We start from the raw sequence: 14,581 nt of genomic DNA on the forward strand, positions 1-14,581 counted from the left end.
GGAGGGGCCGGCCGCCGACCCGATTCGGGGAAAGGGAGGTTTCGGCAAGTAACGTTGCGCCGGATTTGACGTCGGAAGGATGACGCCCGAGTCCCAAGTAAGTCGCATGTGGATCTTAAAAAGTTGAAAAGGCCCCGTCATCGTCAGATCATTGAACAGCAAAACCTCATTTTAGTTGTATTGCAAAGTTGCTCATCAAATAAGTCAAAGTCATTCTATCTCAAATGAGTTTGATCCCAAAAATATTCATCATCTTAACTTCATTTTTAAAGAAAGATTATGATTCAAATCAAATCATTTCAATCCCCCATTACAATGAATGAACATTTCACTTTCATTTGCAGTCGTGTATATATATTGGCTTGGATTGGATGAACCTTATTGTCAAATGTAAGTACAGATGTCATTTCTTCTAAATATATATATATTTCATAGCTAAGTCCCCTCAGTAAGTGAGATAAATCAACCTCGACTTTTCCGGGGCTTGAAAATCCAATTTGCCTGAATTTACCGCAGCCGCTTTGGGACTTTACTTTGAAAAGCCAATTTGCCTCAACTTCCCCCATTGACTTCCGGCGTCCGTCTCCCATCGCCTGCAGCCGGATACTATTGCCTTCAAATGGGACAAGAGGAGGAAGAAGCAGCAGCAGTCACGTGAAAAGCTATTTGTCCACCTGCCGTCCCTTCGTGACTCACTTGGGCCAACGTTTAGGGGGGGGGGGGGCGCTCTCGTCGTCCAGCAAAATGTCATTCCGATCGCAAAGGTGCCGAAGTTACGGCCAGCAGTTGGTCTCCCCCCCGTGAAGCAAAGTGGCAATTCTCTCTCTCGAGTGAGCCCCGCCCCCGGACACCACGTGACCGGTCCCTCCTCCTTCCCGGCCGCAAGGAGGTGGGGGACACCTTGACTCCCACTAAGGGGCCGATGTCCAAACTCAAGGGGTCCTTCCACTTCCTGCCCCCTCGGCGCAACTTTGGCCAGTCCGCCGCCGTCGAAGCGCAGACGACAAGCGAAGCAATTTGGCCGTCGGTCGCGATGTTGTCCTTCCTTCGAGCAGGTGAGTTGGCTTCCTCGCGCTTCCTTCCTTATTTGGGGGCTTTGGGCTTTGCTTTGGCTTTTTTGCCCACCCCCGCAAGCCATTTCACCCGATCACCGACTAGGCCACGGAGGAATCCTTTGAGTTTTAGGCGCACTTGAAACGGAGGGGGGGTTCACATTTGAAACTTTTCGATGCGGATGAAAGAAATAGTTGACTCTGATCCTGAAAAAAATAATTGATTGTTATTAGCTGACACTTGACTTCATTGTCAACAAAATGTCATGTCAAATTGTGTCTTGCAATAAGCCGGCGCTTGCCATCCGAGGCGTAGGGGTCGTTAGGGACGGATGTTTCTCCAACTTTTGTGCGCTGCTCCTTCATCTATGGGTGCCGGTGACGCATCACGGCGGGCACAAGCGTCAAAGGCTTCCGCTCGATGGCAGAAGGTCGGCGAATCCGCGCAAAACAACCTTCCCAAACCCCCCCCAAAAAACGTGCGTGCTTCGCCAATAGTGGGACAGAGACTCCCCCCGGCCGCCCAAAGCTCAACGGGTGACAATCCATAAGTCGCCAAGCACAATTCTGCGGATGAGCGCCGGAGAGTCAAACAAAGAGCGAAAAAAGAAAATCCAAGTCCAAAGCGTTTGCGGCCGGCGATATGAATGCTTTCCCATGTCAATCGAGCGCGGGCGAGACAGCCGACGTGCTTTCAAACTCGGATCGCAACGTCGCCGTGACAGACGATCGGATGGGAACCAAAGCGCACCCGCGCACGCCCCGACGCCAAAGACTTTGGATTCCGACAAAGGCCGCATCCGGAAATTGTTCCTCCGTCGGCCGCGCGGCGCAAAAGGGTCGCGCCGCGCGGCCGATGGCAAAGTGCGGCTCGCGGGACCGTCCGAAGCGTCGCGTCCTTCCTCCGTCTTGCCTTTGTGCTTCCAGCCGGGGCGGGGCGGCTCCCGCCCGAGAACGTGCGCGTCTCCTCCCTGCCCCCCGGCGGTCCCGCCGCGGATGAGCCTCGAGACGCCGACGGACGAGGTAACTCTTTTTTTTTTTTTTTTTTTTTTTATCACGGAGCCGCTAACTAGCGGAAGCGGGGTCGATTCCAGTCCGCGTCCTTTGTGGCGGCTTTTCTCCCGCGTTCCGAAGACGCGGAACACCCCGATAGTCCCGGGGTGCGTTTGCGGGCGCGCCTCGCCCACAATGTGTTATATTCCGCCCCCGCCCCCCAACGTCGGCATCGCTCTAGTTGAGTCGACCTGCCGCGTATGACGATCGGCAGACCGAAGCGCTTGATATTCCCAACGAAACTCTGAGCGCAGAGGAAGCGCGAGAAAGAGGCGAGCGGGCGAGGCTTCGGGCGCTTCGGTCTATCCCGGTGGCTCGCCTCGATGCATTTTTGCATTCAGAGGGGGCCGTCCGCGGGAAGAAGCCGCCGATCCGGACCGGCCGCACGCGGCGCGGCGCCTTCGTCGGCGGACGTGACCCCGGAGCCGCCTCGCCGACTCGTTTGGAGGAGAGCGTCCCCGTGCCCCGAGAGGACGCCGAGGTAAAACGCAACGCCGGCCGTGGCGCCGGCGGGTCGATCTGAGCGCCATACCTAATCCCGGACGGCGAGGGAAGACGCGGCGTATGGGCCGAGGTCCGCCGCGGGTGTCGCCCGCGAGCAGCCGTGCCCATTTTCTGCTTTTATGGGATGGCGCTGGGATCCTTGGGAGCGCCGTGGACGTTTGCTATGCGCCTCTTCTTCTCGATGTGGCGTGCGCGCGTGTGTGTCGCCCGCAGAGGGGCTTTAGTTTGCGCAAGCTGTGGGCTTTCACCGGGCCGGGCTTCCTCATGAGCATCGCCTATCTGGACCCGGGAAACATCGAGTCGGACCTGCGGTCCGGAGCCAAGGCCGGCTTTCAGGTACGCGCGCTCGCCGTCCTCGTCCTCGTCCTCGTCCTCGCCCCTTTTCAAAAGGGGGGAAAGGAAAGATCGGGCTGGCCGGACCCGCAAAACAGGTTGGTTGCGTGCGCGCGTGGCGCAATAAGCGGCAAGACAAAGGGGCTGACCACGTCTTTGTTTGAAAGCAAACAAAGAGATCGCTCTTCGGACCGCGCTCGGAGACCTCCGCCTCATTTATTTCCGCAAAGTGCAACAACTCGGGCTCAGGCCCCCTTGCGCGGCGCTTCGGTAACGTCCGGTGTTTCAAAACAACCCCCCCCCCCCCCCCAAAAAAGACATCGTCGACGTTGAAAGTTCCCGCGGGTGATTTCTCCTTCAGAGTAAGAGCCCAACTGCCGCGAGAGCAAGTCAGCCATCTTTGAGGTTTGGCTCGCAGAAAATTTCGAGAGGACTTTGTCTTGATTGCGCCCCGCAAATGAGCCCGAACGGCCGCCCGCCACAATGGCAGACTTTGGCTCATTTCGCTCAACGGAATGAGCTTCGGGGTGGACCCGAGGAACCCCCCCCCCCCCCTCAAAAAAAAGGTCCACTCCCCCCCAAGCCGGTGTTGGGGGCCGGCGGGCATAATAATAGTTGGGGGCGCGTCGCTTGCCGTCAGCTTCTGTGGGTGCTGCTGGGGGCCACGGTCATCGGGCTCCTGCTGCAGAGGATGTCGGCCCGGCTGGGCGCGGTCACCGGGATGCACCTGGCCCAAGTCTGCCACCGCCACTACCGCACGGTCGGTGTCCCGGCGCCGTCTCTCTCGCTCTCTCTCGAGCGGCGTGTCGCCCTGGCGCAGGTGCCCCGCGTCCTCCTGTGGTCGATGGTGGAGCTGGCCATCATCGGCTCCGACATGCAGGAGGTGATCGACTGCGCCGTCGCCTTCAACCTCCTCTCGTCGGGCAGGTGAGGGCGACGGCGTTTGCGCCGCGCCGCGCCGCCGTTTGCGCCCGTCCTCGCTGAGCGCCGCGCTTGTGGCCGGCAGGATTCCTTTGTGGGGCGGCGTCCTCATCACCGTGACGGACACCTTCGCCTTCCTCTTCTTGGACAAGTACGGTGAGTGCTTCAGCCCCCAAAGGTCCCCCCGCCCGCCCGCGCGCGCGCGGCCGCCCGCCAGCTAAAGCGCTCTGCGGCGCTCTCGCAGGCCTCAGGAGGTTGGAAGCCTTTTTCGCTTTGCTCATCGCCGCGATGGCCGTCGCCTTCGGATACCAGGTACAAACGTGCCGGCCGACTCTCGCCGTTTCTTTCTTGCTTCGTTTGGACTGGCCTCGAGGGCGTTTCGGATTCGCCGTGGGCCCGTGGCTGAAACGGAGAACAAAAATGTGCCAAAGGAAACCAAGCCCGTCAAAGCGGCCCGTGGCTCGAAGGAGAACTGACGTGCGATCGTGAACGTTCACGAGGGAAAGCGGCCATTCGAGTCCAACTCGAAGAGCTTGAAAAGGGACATTGCGGGCATTTCCAAACCAAAAACCTGATCAGGATGGGGAACACTATTTCCCTTCCTTTCTCTGGGGGCGGCCGATTTGAGCGTCGAGTGCTTTGAGTTGCAAGCGTGTCCGCGCAAGCAATTCAACTGCGAGGCGCCGTTGCGTGGGCAGCGATCCTTTCGGCTACCACTAGAGGGAGCCGCGCTGAGGGCCGGGGGGGGGGGGGGGGGGGAAGCAGCGGATGCAGCTTTGTGGATGTGGCGCTTTCACGCCGGCTGCGGCCGGAACAAAAGGACACCGAAGCAGTGTTTTGTTTCGTTTTTTTTCTTCTTCTCTCTTTCTCTTCTGGCCCCCGCCAGTACGTGACGGTGAGACCGGACCAAAGGCAGCTGCTGAGGGGGATGTTCGTGCCGTCTTGCCGAGACTGCGGCGCCGTCCAGCTGGCTCAGGCGGTGGGCGTCGTGGGCGCCGTCATCATGCCCCACAACATTTACCTGCACTCCGCTCTGGTCAAGGTGGCGCCGAGGCGGCTCTCCTTTGCGCTCGAGCCGCCGCTAAGCGTTCCCGACCGTCCTCCTCAGTCTCGAGAGGTGGATCGCTCCAGCAAGAAGAGCATCAGCGAGGCCAACAAGTATTTCTTCCTGGAGTCCTGCGTGTCCTTGTCGGTGTCCTTCATCATCAACGTGTTTGTGGTGGCCGTCTTCGCCGAGGCCTTTTATGAGCGCACCAACGCGCAAGTGGTGAGTTTGGCCTCCCCTCGTCCCGCCTTTTTTTTTTTTCTCCCGGCTTCAGTTGCGGGGCGCTTCGCTTGCAGAACGCTGTCTGCAACCAGACGGGGAGCCCCCACTCGCACCTCTTTCCTCCGGACAACCGCACCCTCCAAGTGGACATCTACAAGGGGGTACGCCGCACACTCTTTTCTCACGTCTTGGCAAACTCCCAGCGCGCCGTTGCCGAAAGCGCGCCGTGCGCTTTTTGCGTCCCGGTGACGACCAAGGCCGGAGCGCTTCCTCGCGGCGAGGTGGCGCGCTTTCCGGGGGGCGGGGCCGCTTCGGTCCGGTTGCGGGCGCGGCTTTCGCCGAGGACGTCGGCTAAAGCGAAGCCTTCCGGCTCGTCGGGGCCGATGAGGCGAAGCTCCTCCTCCGTCCCCCGCGTCCGAAAACCGAGACTTGGGAGCGGAGGGCGCTTCCTCGCTATCGGGCAGAAGTAGGGAAAACGCAGTCGGCTTTGGCATCAGATTCCCCGAAAAAATCAAAAGTCGAGGCCCATTACGGAGCAAAAACGTGTACGCCGCCGCATTGGAGCCGTTTGTGAAATGTCCTTTTCCTCCCTTTCTGTCTCGGATGGGTTAGGAGTGCCGCCTAAAGGGCGGGGGCATTTGGGGCGCAATGAGCCCGGGACGAACGGCGGCACGTTACAGCACACAACGCGTCGCAAACCTGCCAACGTGCGGGCTTATTTTATCTCGTTGTAGCGTTGAGGGGGAAAAAATCGCTTCGTTTTCTCTGTCCCCCCCCCCCCCCCGCCCCCATCTTTTTACTTGCTATGTTAATAACAAGGGCCGTCCGGTCGTCGACTTGACAGTGCAGAGGTACCGGGTTCGATTCCAGCTCCGGCCTCCCCGTGCCGAGTTTGCGCGTTCTCCCCGGGCCCGTGCGGCTTTTCTCCGGGTGCTCCGCTTTCCTCCCACAGTCCAAAAACATGCATGGCGGGCTGATTGAACGCTCTCAATTGTCGGTCTCTGCGGTTCAGGGTGTCCCCCGCCTCCTGCCCGAAGACAACCGGGATGGGCTCCGGCGACCCTCGTGAGGATAAAGCGCTTCGCAAAATGAATGAATGTTCATAAGATCTTGAAGTCCTCTGGCTCTGCCTTACTTTTCAGTCCAGGCGTTGTTAAAACGGCTCATGCGGAATCGCGCTTGGTTTGGAATCCAGTCCTGTAATCCCGTCGTCGTTGGTGTGCCCCGCTTGGCCACCGGGCGGCAGTATAACGGCCCGGCAGGCAGGCAGGCAGGCAGGCGTTGACAGATGCGTTGGCTTCTCTTCCTCTTTTGCGTCCACTCCGCCGTCAGAATGGTTGTCGCGCGTGTCGCTCCGCTGGGCGGAGGGGTGTCGAAGCTCAACTTTCAGCGCCAAGCGTTGGCGTGCCGACGGGCTGCGAGTCGCTTGACGCTCGGGCAGCCGCCGTCGGACGCGTGGCGCCCGAGCGCTCCTGATCTGAGGTGACTTGAGGTGAGCCTGAACGAGAGTCCTCTGGTGTTCAGGGAGCGGCGCTGGGCTGCTTCTTCGGGCCGGCGGCCCTCTACGTCTGGGCCGTGGGCATCCTGGCGGCCGGTCAGAGCTCCACCATGACGGGAACCTACTCGGGCCAGTTTGTCATGGAGGTCGGCGCGCCGAAGCCCGGAGCCGCTCCGAAGAACGCCGGCGACGCCTTTTTATTTTTGGGTCCCCGCAGGGCTTTTTGAACCTGCGCTGGTCTCGCTTCGCTCGGGTGTCGCTGACCCGCTCCCTGGCCATCGCGCCCACGCTGCTGGTGGCCGTCTTCCAGGACGCGCGCCATCTGACGGCCATGAACGACTTCCTCAACGTGCTGCAGAGCATGCAGGTGGCCCGCGTTTCCCATCCTCCTCCCGACTCGCGAGCGGAGTCGACTCGCTTTCCATCGGATACGATGCATACGCTAACCCCGAGCGGTCGCGCTGGCTTCAACCTAAAATGCAACCCGAGGGAATGTTCACGCTGAATTTGAACGGGAATTTTGTTTCCCAAGATGCAACTCGTATCCCTATTTTTTTTTTTTCACGCGGGGTGAACAATACAATTCCGACCCCCCTGCGCCCCCTTCGTAGACTTCACGTATCCGATGCGCCCGCAGTACCAATGCTCGTCGGTAGGTCAGCGAGAGCGTAAGATGCGCTCCGCGCTTGGGAAATGACGGACGGTCGTCCGTTTGCGTAACGTTGTCGATTTGATATCGAACGGCGGCCGAAACGCAAAGTGAAGCATAAAGTGGCCATTCGTGGCGCTCGATTGGCCGCGCGCCACGAATGGCCACTTTAGCTGTTTCCGCGAGCCCGCCACAGCGTTGCTCTTCCGTCGATCCGAGATGAGCCCGTTGGCGCGGGACCGCATTGACGTCGCTAAACGTCGTCATTGGCGTTTTGAGATGCAAACGAATGCACGGAAAGATGCGATGAAACCCCCCCCCCCCAAAAAAAAGGGGGATTGGGCATCGCACGCCGCCGGGTCGGCGGCGCCCGATTGGACCTTCGCACCACTTTTGAGCGGGCGCGTCCAACGGTCAAATGCGACTTTTTGACCACCCGCCGTTCGACCTCAAAGATGAAAAATCCGGCGCCGGGGAATCCTGCGTTTTGCGAAATGAGATCAGTCGGTGGTTAAGACGCGGCTTGGCGAGACGGCGCCGCATGGGGAAAGTGCAAGCGCGAGTGTGTTTTTTGTGTCCCGCAGCTTCCGTTCGCCCTCATCCCCGTCCTCACCTTCACCAGTTTGCCGTCTCTCATGAAGGACTTTGCCAACGGCTTGTGAGTGCGCCGCCTTCCGCGTTGCCCCGCTTGCGCTCGAAAAGCAAATTGGCAGCCCGGCGTGGCTTTGTCCCCGCAGCTTTTGGAAGATGTGGGGCGGCCTGGTCATCTCGGCGGTGTGCGCCGTCAACGTGTACTTTGTGGCGCTTTACGTGGCCATGCTCGGCAGCGCGTGGCTCTACGCGCTGACCGCCTCGCTGGCCGCCGCGTACCTGGCCTTTGTGGGATACTTGGTAAGCTGCTCCTTTTACACACGCAAATGAAAAACCCCGAGAAAGGACTTTGGAAATTCGACCGTGAGGCGAACGGCGCGGTGCGCTCGGCCCCGACGCGGCGCCTCTCCGTACGTTGTCCAAGCAGACCAAAAAGAAGACGCGCGCGGTGTAGTGAAATCAAAACAATGTGGGACGGCAATATTGGCGCGTGCGGGACCGAGAGCTATCCGTGAACACCTTTACGGGCCGGGACCGGCAAAAAAAAAAAAAAAGAAAAAAGGAGCGGGCTTGGAGAACGCCCACCCGAGAAGTCGGCCCGTCCGCCGAGCGGAGTCACTTGTGGACAGCTGCTGAGCTTCAAGCCGCTAACTTGCGTTGAGCCGCCAGCACCGGCGCAGGTCACCGCATTGACTGGCAAACTGTTTTTTCCCTCTTCTGTCGCGGGAGGAGCCCTTCCTCCTCTCCCCCCCCCCCCCCCAAAGCAACCGCGCTGTCATCGCCAAACGCGCGACGCGCTGCGGCGTGTCCGAAGCCAGCATTCCAAATGCTGCGACGGCCAGAAGCGTTCGAAGCGCTTCAACTAGTGATGCGTCGTTCGCGAACGAAGCGGCTCTTTGAAGCGAGCGACGGGAACCGGATCCTAATAGGGAGCCGACTTTTTTTTTTCTCCTGTTTTTTTTCCCCCACCTTCGGTTAAAGCCGCACGTGATTGGTTAAGATCCGAGGTAGAAGAGGAAGGGGAGGGTTACCCCCCCCCCCACACACACACACACGCTGCAGTGAAGAGAAGGGGGAGGAGTTAGAGACGCACAACCCGTAGCACACTGTGAGCAGCACACGAACAGGAGAGCTCGATAGCGCCACAGAGAAAAAAACAGCACGGTGGAAAGTGGAAAGGCGAGAAAATGGATCGGAAACGCAGTGAAATTTCAACTTAATTGATAGTTCAAAGGCAGCGTGTAGACTGTGCAAGGTTAAAATATCCAATATCAAATTTTAATTCATAATTTGTTGTGGGGTAATCAAAGCTTACTTATGTTGTTTTACTGTAAATGGCTAAAAGCTTATAAATATACACAATCGGAGATTGGAACTTTTTGTTGACCTTGTTTTGAGATGGCTCTTTGTTCTCGTACTTTGTCATTTATTTTTTGTAGCACTCCATGTTGTACTGTATGTTTACACGTGGTTTTACATTCTTTTTGGAAGTAAATTAATTTAAGCAACAACAAAAAACCGAGGAGCCATATGGGAGCCAAAAGAGCCGGCTCTTTTTAGTGAGCCGAGCCAAAAGAACCGGCTCTTTCGCTAGCTTCAACGAGTAGCCGCAGATGAACATCCGCCTCTTTGGTTTGAACATTTGACACCGACCGGGTCAAGTGAGATGAGGTCATCGTTAGTTCAGCGTTCATATTTTGCGCTGCTTTCTTCCGGCGGTGTCGCGTGAGAGGTTTTTAGTTTCTGAGCTCAAATCCGTGCCTCGGCTTGATAAATGCGTTGAGTTGAGCCGGACCGGCGGGCCGCACTCGACCGAAAGTGCTTCAATTCAGCCGGCGCGCGCGTGTCCCGGCCCAAAGCGATTCCTCCGCGGCCCCGACCGCGGCAAATGCGAGCTGCGAAAAGCGGCCCTTTGAACGCGCGCGGCCGGCTGTTTTCACTCCACTTCTCGCCATTGTTTGCAGACGTGGTTGTGCCTGGCGGCTCTGGGGGCGCCCTGCCCGCATCCGATCGGCCGCGGGGGGAACGACGTCGGCGTCCCGATTGAGCCGCGGCCGGAGTTTGGTTCCTGAAGGCCTTTGAACGGGTCCCGGGTCGCCCGCGCAGGCGATGGTGCTTTGCGGGTCGGACTGAATTCCTCAACGGGTGTCGCGTGACGGCGAGCGACGCCGCCGAGGCCCCGTTTGAATGTGAATCTGCCGCAAAAACAAAGTGTCCCTTTTCCACTTGTTTCCATGAGCCGAGCGGGCGTTTTTCTCGCTGAGCTCAGCTCACACGATTTTGATGACATAAAAGTCGTGACCATCTTTCAAACCCGCCTCAGAACTCACTCGTATCCTTTGGCCTTTGACTCCGATTTGATTTTAGTTTGACTGTTTAGTGCTTCCTATCGTCATTGTTACCGATCGATTGCTTTGCTGTTGTATATGTTAGTTGCTCCACGCACAGCACTTTGTATGCAGCCACGGATGTTTGGAAGGGCTTTATAAATAGACTTGAGCGCCAATGCTAAGTTAAACTGTGCCGTGGGAATGTGATGTTCTGCGATAATGTGGTGCAAGTGGAAGCGCCGTAGGATGCGGGGCAACTTTCCTCATTTTGAAGCCTGGACCGCATCTGCATCCCTTCGAATGGGGAAAGAGGATTGGCCGAAGAGCGTGCTTGAGCTACGAACAAATTCAAGTGGTATCTCAAGGCGGCCGGCGCTTTCTTTGCGGCTCCCGCGCGTTCTCTTTTGTCCGCGCGAAGGCGTCGCTCGCCGCCCGCTCGCGTCACCGTAGGATGGAAACGACGTCTTGGCCGAGGCCCCGTATTGGCTTTGAAAAAACCAGACCACCAAAAAAGCCGCGCGCGTTCAAATCGTTTGGGTGTCGGCCGAGTTGACCGACGAATGGACTCGGTGTCCGAGTGAAATGAGCTCCCGACTCCGCTCGGGTCGGATGAGCGGCGCGGGCGAAATGCTGCCAGACTCTCAGGCTATTCCTCGCCTGCGTGCCCAACCTTCTTTCCAGTCACGCCGTCAATGGAGCAAAAAGGACAGCACTCTTTCCTTTTTATTTGGAATGTCTTCACGAGAAGCAACTCGACATGAGTATCTGACGAGGCAAAAATGGTCGCTCCGATCAAAGAAATCATCCTCCGTCCGCGTCCTGATCCGCTTTTATCCTCGCGAGGGCATGCCGGAGCCTCTTCGGGCAGGAGGCCGGGGGACACCCCGAACCGCTCGCCAGCCAATCAAAAGCTTTGACTTTTTCCAAATCCTCGCCGCGGGCCCCGAGAAACCCGGCCAGATGGAGCGATTCCGGATGCACTTCTCTGATTGTACGCTAGGTGGCGGCGTTGCCATTCAACCGATACTCTTGAGATGAACGACTGGCGTGTTCGGCTCCACTCTGGCGGTGTTCTTTTGCCTCCCCGATACCACGAACTGTACTTCAAATACGAGGGACGGCCTTCTCGCCTTTAAAACGAAAAACGCGGGCGGAATGCCCATCTCTGTTTTAAAACCCGTTTCCCCATCCTATCTTAGCATTAGCATGAAGTCCGCAAGCCGAAAGGCTAAGTAAGCTATGTGATTGTCTCGTGTTTTGTTTTGCGGCCTTGAAATGTTCACAAAGCGCCGCTTATCGTCAAGTGAACCGAGTTCTCTGCCCCCCTTCGGCACTCGTACTTCAAGTCGGCGCTGGCAAAATAAAAATGAGAAGCCACGGAAAGATGGCTCATATCTCCAACGACTTGGAAGTCGGCTCCCCGGTACCTCGAGGCACGCGCGCTTCTTTCCGCTTGTTGTTACGCCAAGCCGGACGTCGACGGTAACGCGTGGACTCCCTTTCCGTGCGGCGGCGGTCTCCGGATCACGACTCGACGAAGGCTCGCTAAAGGCGGTCTTTCTCGGAGGCGGCGTCGTGCGCTTTCAACTTTGGTCATTGCAAGCGCCTTGAATACGAAAGCATAAAACAAAGGCGAAATGCGCGGCTGCTGCGTATTTCAGAGAACCGCGTGGCCCCGCGTCGCCGGACTCCGTTTCGTGACATACGCTGACGTGTTATTCTTTACGTGGTCATAGTTAGCATCAGTAGTTGCGGTTTTAGAAGCGATGGCTACTTGCACGCAAACAGCGGAGCGACACGTGTCGACGGTTCCGATAACAATCCCCGCTGGCGTATGTTCTTCGACCTCGACGGGAGAATGGCGACTGTTGCGCTACCGTCCGGAGTAGGCCGCGAAGTCTTCGTTTCTTTCCGCGGAACGGTATCATACTTGCCCCTGGTGGCCAAGCGAGCAGAGCACAATGGATTGGGCGCAGCACGAACTCAGGAGCGGCAAACGGTTTGATTGCCCGCATTCTATTTTCTGACGTTGTTGTTTTTGAAGGCGCAACTCTTTTTGCACAGGAGAAAAGTGAGGCCAAAGTACGGCGGGGCCGGGCGGGAACGGATGATTGGCATTTCCCTTCATTTCGAAGGAGTGGCGGCCGGACGGGTTTGTCTCCTTCGGTTTCTTCCTCTCGTGTGGCGGAGGCCGACTTATGTAAGAGAACTGCGTGTTTTTGTTTTTCTCAATGAGCCAAACGTCTCCCCGCCGAGGCCTCGCAGCCCGTCCGCGAGGCCCCTTTCCTGGAAACTTGCAGCAGAGGCGACTGGGGGCAGGCCCGAGGTTTTGGGGGGGCGGGGTGGCGCCGGTGGTTGCGCGGCTCGGGTAGTGGCGGAGGCTGTCGGGAGTGGGCGTTCTCTTCCAGCAAATCACATGACTGGCGACCCCACCGGCCCGGCCGCTCTCTTTTCAGCTGTTGCATTTTTGTTTTTTGTTTTTGCCATCCTTACATACGCATGTTATTCCACACCCAAAAACTCGGATTATTGTTCCCCCTCCCACCACTTCCACGTGCCCCTCCCCCCAGAATTCCCCATTCATTCCCAGTAAGACATTCAGCCCAAAAGTTGCACATCTTGCCCCTTCAAAAGTCATCACCAACAATTGCTGCATTCCCCAAATGGCCCCCTTTTCACGGTCCAATTCAATTTGCTTCGATTTTCCCTTTGAATTCCCACATGCAGGCATATACTACATCGTCGGTGTCAAAGTGGCGGCCCGCGACATCATTTCATGTGGCCCGCGAAGGCGTATCATCTCCCATCGACTTTGTGTGCGTGCGGGTGTGTATATTCACACCCGCACGCACGGGAGGTTATCATTGAAATAATGCAATTTTCCATTCGAATCTCGTGTGTTCAGCGATTGAACGCCACAGACGGAGAAGCTCGTACTTTTCAGAGGACAATTTCCTTCTGCCTTATACGTTCCCTCTCTGACATGAACTTTCGGTATCTTACCTGTCGGTAAATTCTTCAAAGCTTTCATAAATGGAACTATGTGTCATCATTTTCCACTTTCAAAGTCACGCATTGATTTGGGGGAAATAGCCGGCACGCCGACCGACGTCCTTGTGACTCTTTTGTGTGAAGCGCATCGATTCTGAAAGGCGTTTGAGAATGCGTTCCCCTCGATGGCAACGCAATAGAGGAGTTTCGGTGTTTGCAAACATGGCCTCCGAGATGCGAGCGCACCTTCATGACGTCACCGTTGTTTGCAAAGACGCCTCCTCGCTCCGATTCTCACGTCGTCAAGCTCGTAACCCGAACTTTCGCCGGTTTTCTGAAAGGGGTGTTTCTATACAAGACCGGATCGCCGCGTGCGCTCTTTCCATTCGGACAACCCGCGGCACGAGCGTGTGTTTTGCGCCTGCGAGATGCGCCCGCGGCCAGACTCGGTGCGCGCGCACGTCACACGAAAGTGATCTAAAGGACGGATCGAGAAATGCGCAGTTGCGCATTTTCTGTTTTCAAACTTCATTTCACCGCTTGTGCCATTTGCACATTTTCAATTTCCAAACATCCCGCGTAATTCCCAACGCGCTTTGTTCAATGCTCATTTGTTGACAGCGAGGCCAACTTTTGCCTTGGAACAATTCACCGTTGACGATCAATTATGGCTGCCGCAAACCTCCTCCGGGACAAACGTCACTCTCAAATGTTGGACCCTTCTTGCGGGGGCTCCCGAGGCCATCGAATGCGCGGCCCGGCGGGACGTGGCCGCGACACCTCATCGGGGTGGTCCGGGGGGCATCCTAAACAGACGCCCCCGAGCCACCTCGTCCGGCTCCTCTCGACGGGAAGTAGTGACTCTACTGCGACCTCCCGACCCCGCCCCCGCGGATGAGCGGCCTTCGCACCTTTGAACGAGCTTCTCGTCATACGACAAACAATAAATGACTAACAAAGACGGTTCGCGAGCACACACGAAAAAAAGAAAGAAAAAGCGGCCTCGTTGAGAAAGCGTCTTTTTTGCTCGGCGGAGCACAGATCTCCAGGAACGATTTGAACCGCGGGCTTTCCAAATGTTGCCGCTGCTGTAAATTGCAAATGTCGGCGTCGTGAGGAAATAAAGTTTTGGTATCTGATCTTCACCACTTTTTGCAGAATGTTTGAAAGGAAAGGCAGCGAAGCGGACCGTACATCTTGCTCAAGGCCGGGTGTCTTGAGCCGGGGTTGCGCCACGGCACGTTTCAATTGTTGGGGAAGCGCACCAGAAGACGGACCGCTCTCGATCATGGCCGAGACCGACGTACCGCGACTCGAACCTCCGTAAGAAACGCGCAGGAACGGAGGCGCGAGCGGAGCCAGATGGGCTTCGTCCGGCAAACGGCCTCTTGT

At 57.3% G+C, this 14,581-nt stretch overlaps 1 protein-coding gene across 4 annotated transcripts; it reads left to right on the forward strand.

The window, feature by feature from the left end:
• The first annotated feature begins 583 nt into the window (after window positions 1–583).
• Window positions 584–14,292, forward strand: LOC147209896 (natural resistance-associated macrophage protein 2-like). 4 transcript variants are annotated; one of them, XM_086111439.1, is made up of 16 exons: window positions 587–1,055; window positions 1,980–2,075; window positions 2,447–2,586; window positions 2,823–2,945; window positions 3,583–3,702; window positions 3,763–3,869; window positions 3,949–4,019; window positions 4,108–4,175; window positions 4,750–4,905; window positions 4,972–5,130; window positions 5,205–5,291; window positions 6,655–6,774; window positions 6,846–6,995; window positions 7,862–7,935; window positions 8,015–8,168; window positions 13,811–14,289. In XM_086111439.1, the coding sequence occupies exons 1-16, from the start codon at window positions 923–925 to the stop codon at window positions 13,997–13,999; spliced, it is 1,947 nt and encodes a 648-aa protein (XP_085967565.1). In that variant the 5' UTR covers window positions 587–922; the 3' UTR covers window positions 14,000–14,289. The 4 variants fall into 4 exon arrangements, with proteins under 4 accessions (XP_085967477.1, XP_085967565.1, XP_085967653.1 ...); XM_086111351.1 differs by having other exon boundaries at window positions 584–1,055; window positions 4,750–5,130; window positions 13,811–14,292; XM_086111527.1 differs by lacking the exon at window positions 13,811–14,289 and adding an exon at window positions 9,833–10,186 and having other exon boundaries at window positions 588–1,055; window positions 4,750–5,130.
• Window positions 14,293–14,581: the final 289 nt, after the last annotated feature.

This window comes from Hippocampus guttulatus, chromosome 1, assembly GCF_054856545.1.
Source record: "Hippocampus guttulatus isolate MCC_2025c chromosome 1, RoL_Hgut_1.0, whole genome shotgun sequence".
NCBI classification, from domain to species: domain Eukaryota; kingdom Metazoa; phylum Chordata; class Actinopteri; order Syngnathiformes; family Syngnathidae; genus Hippocampus; species Hippocampus guttulatus.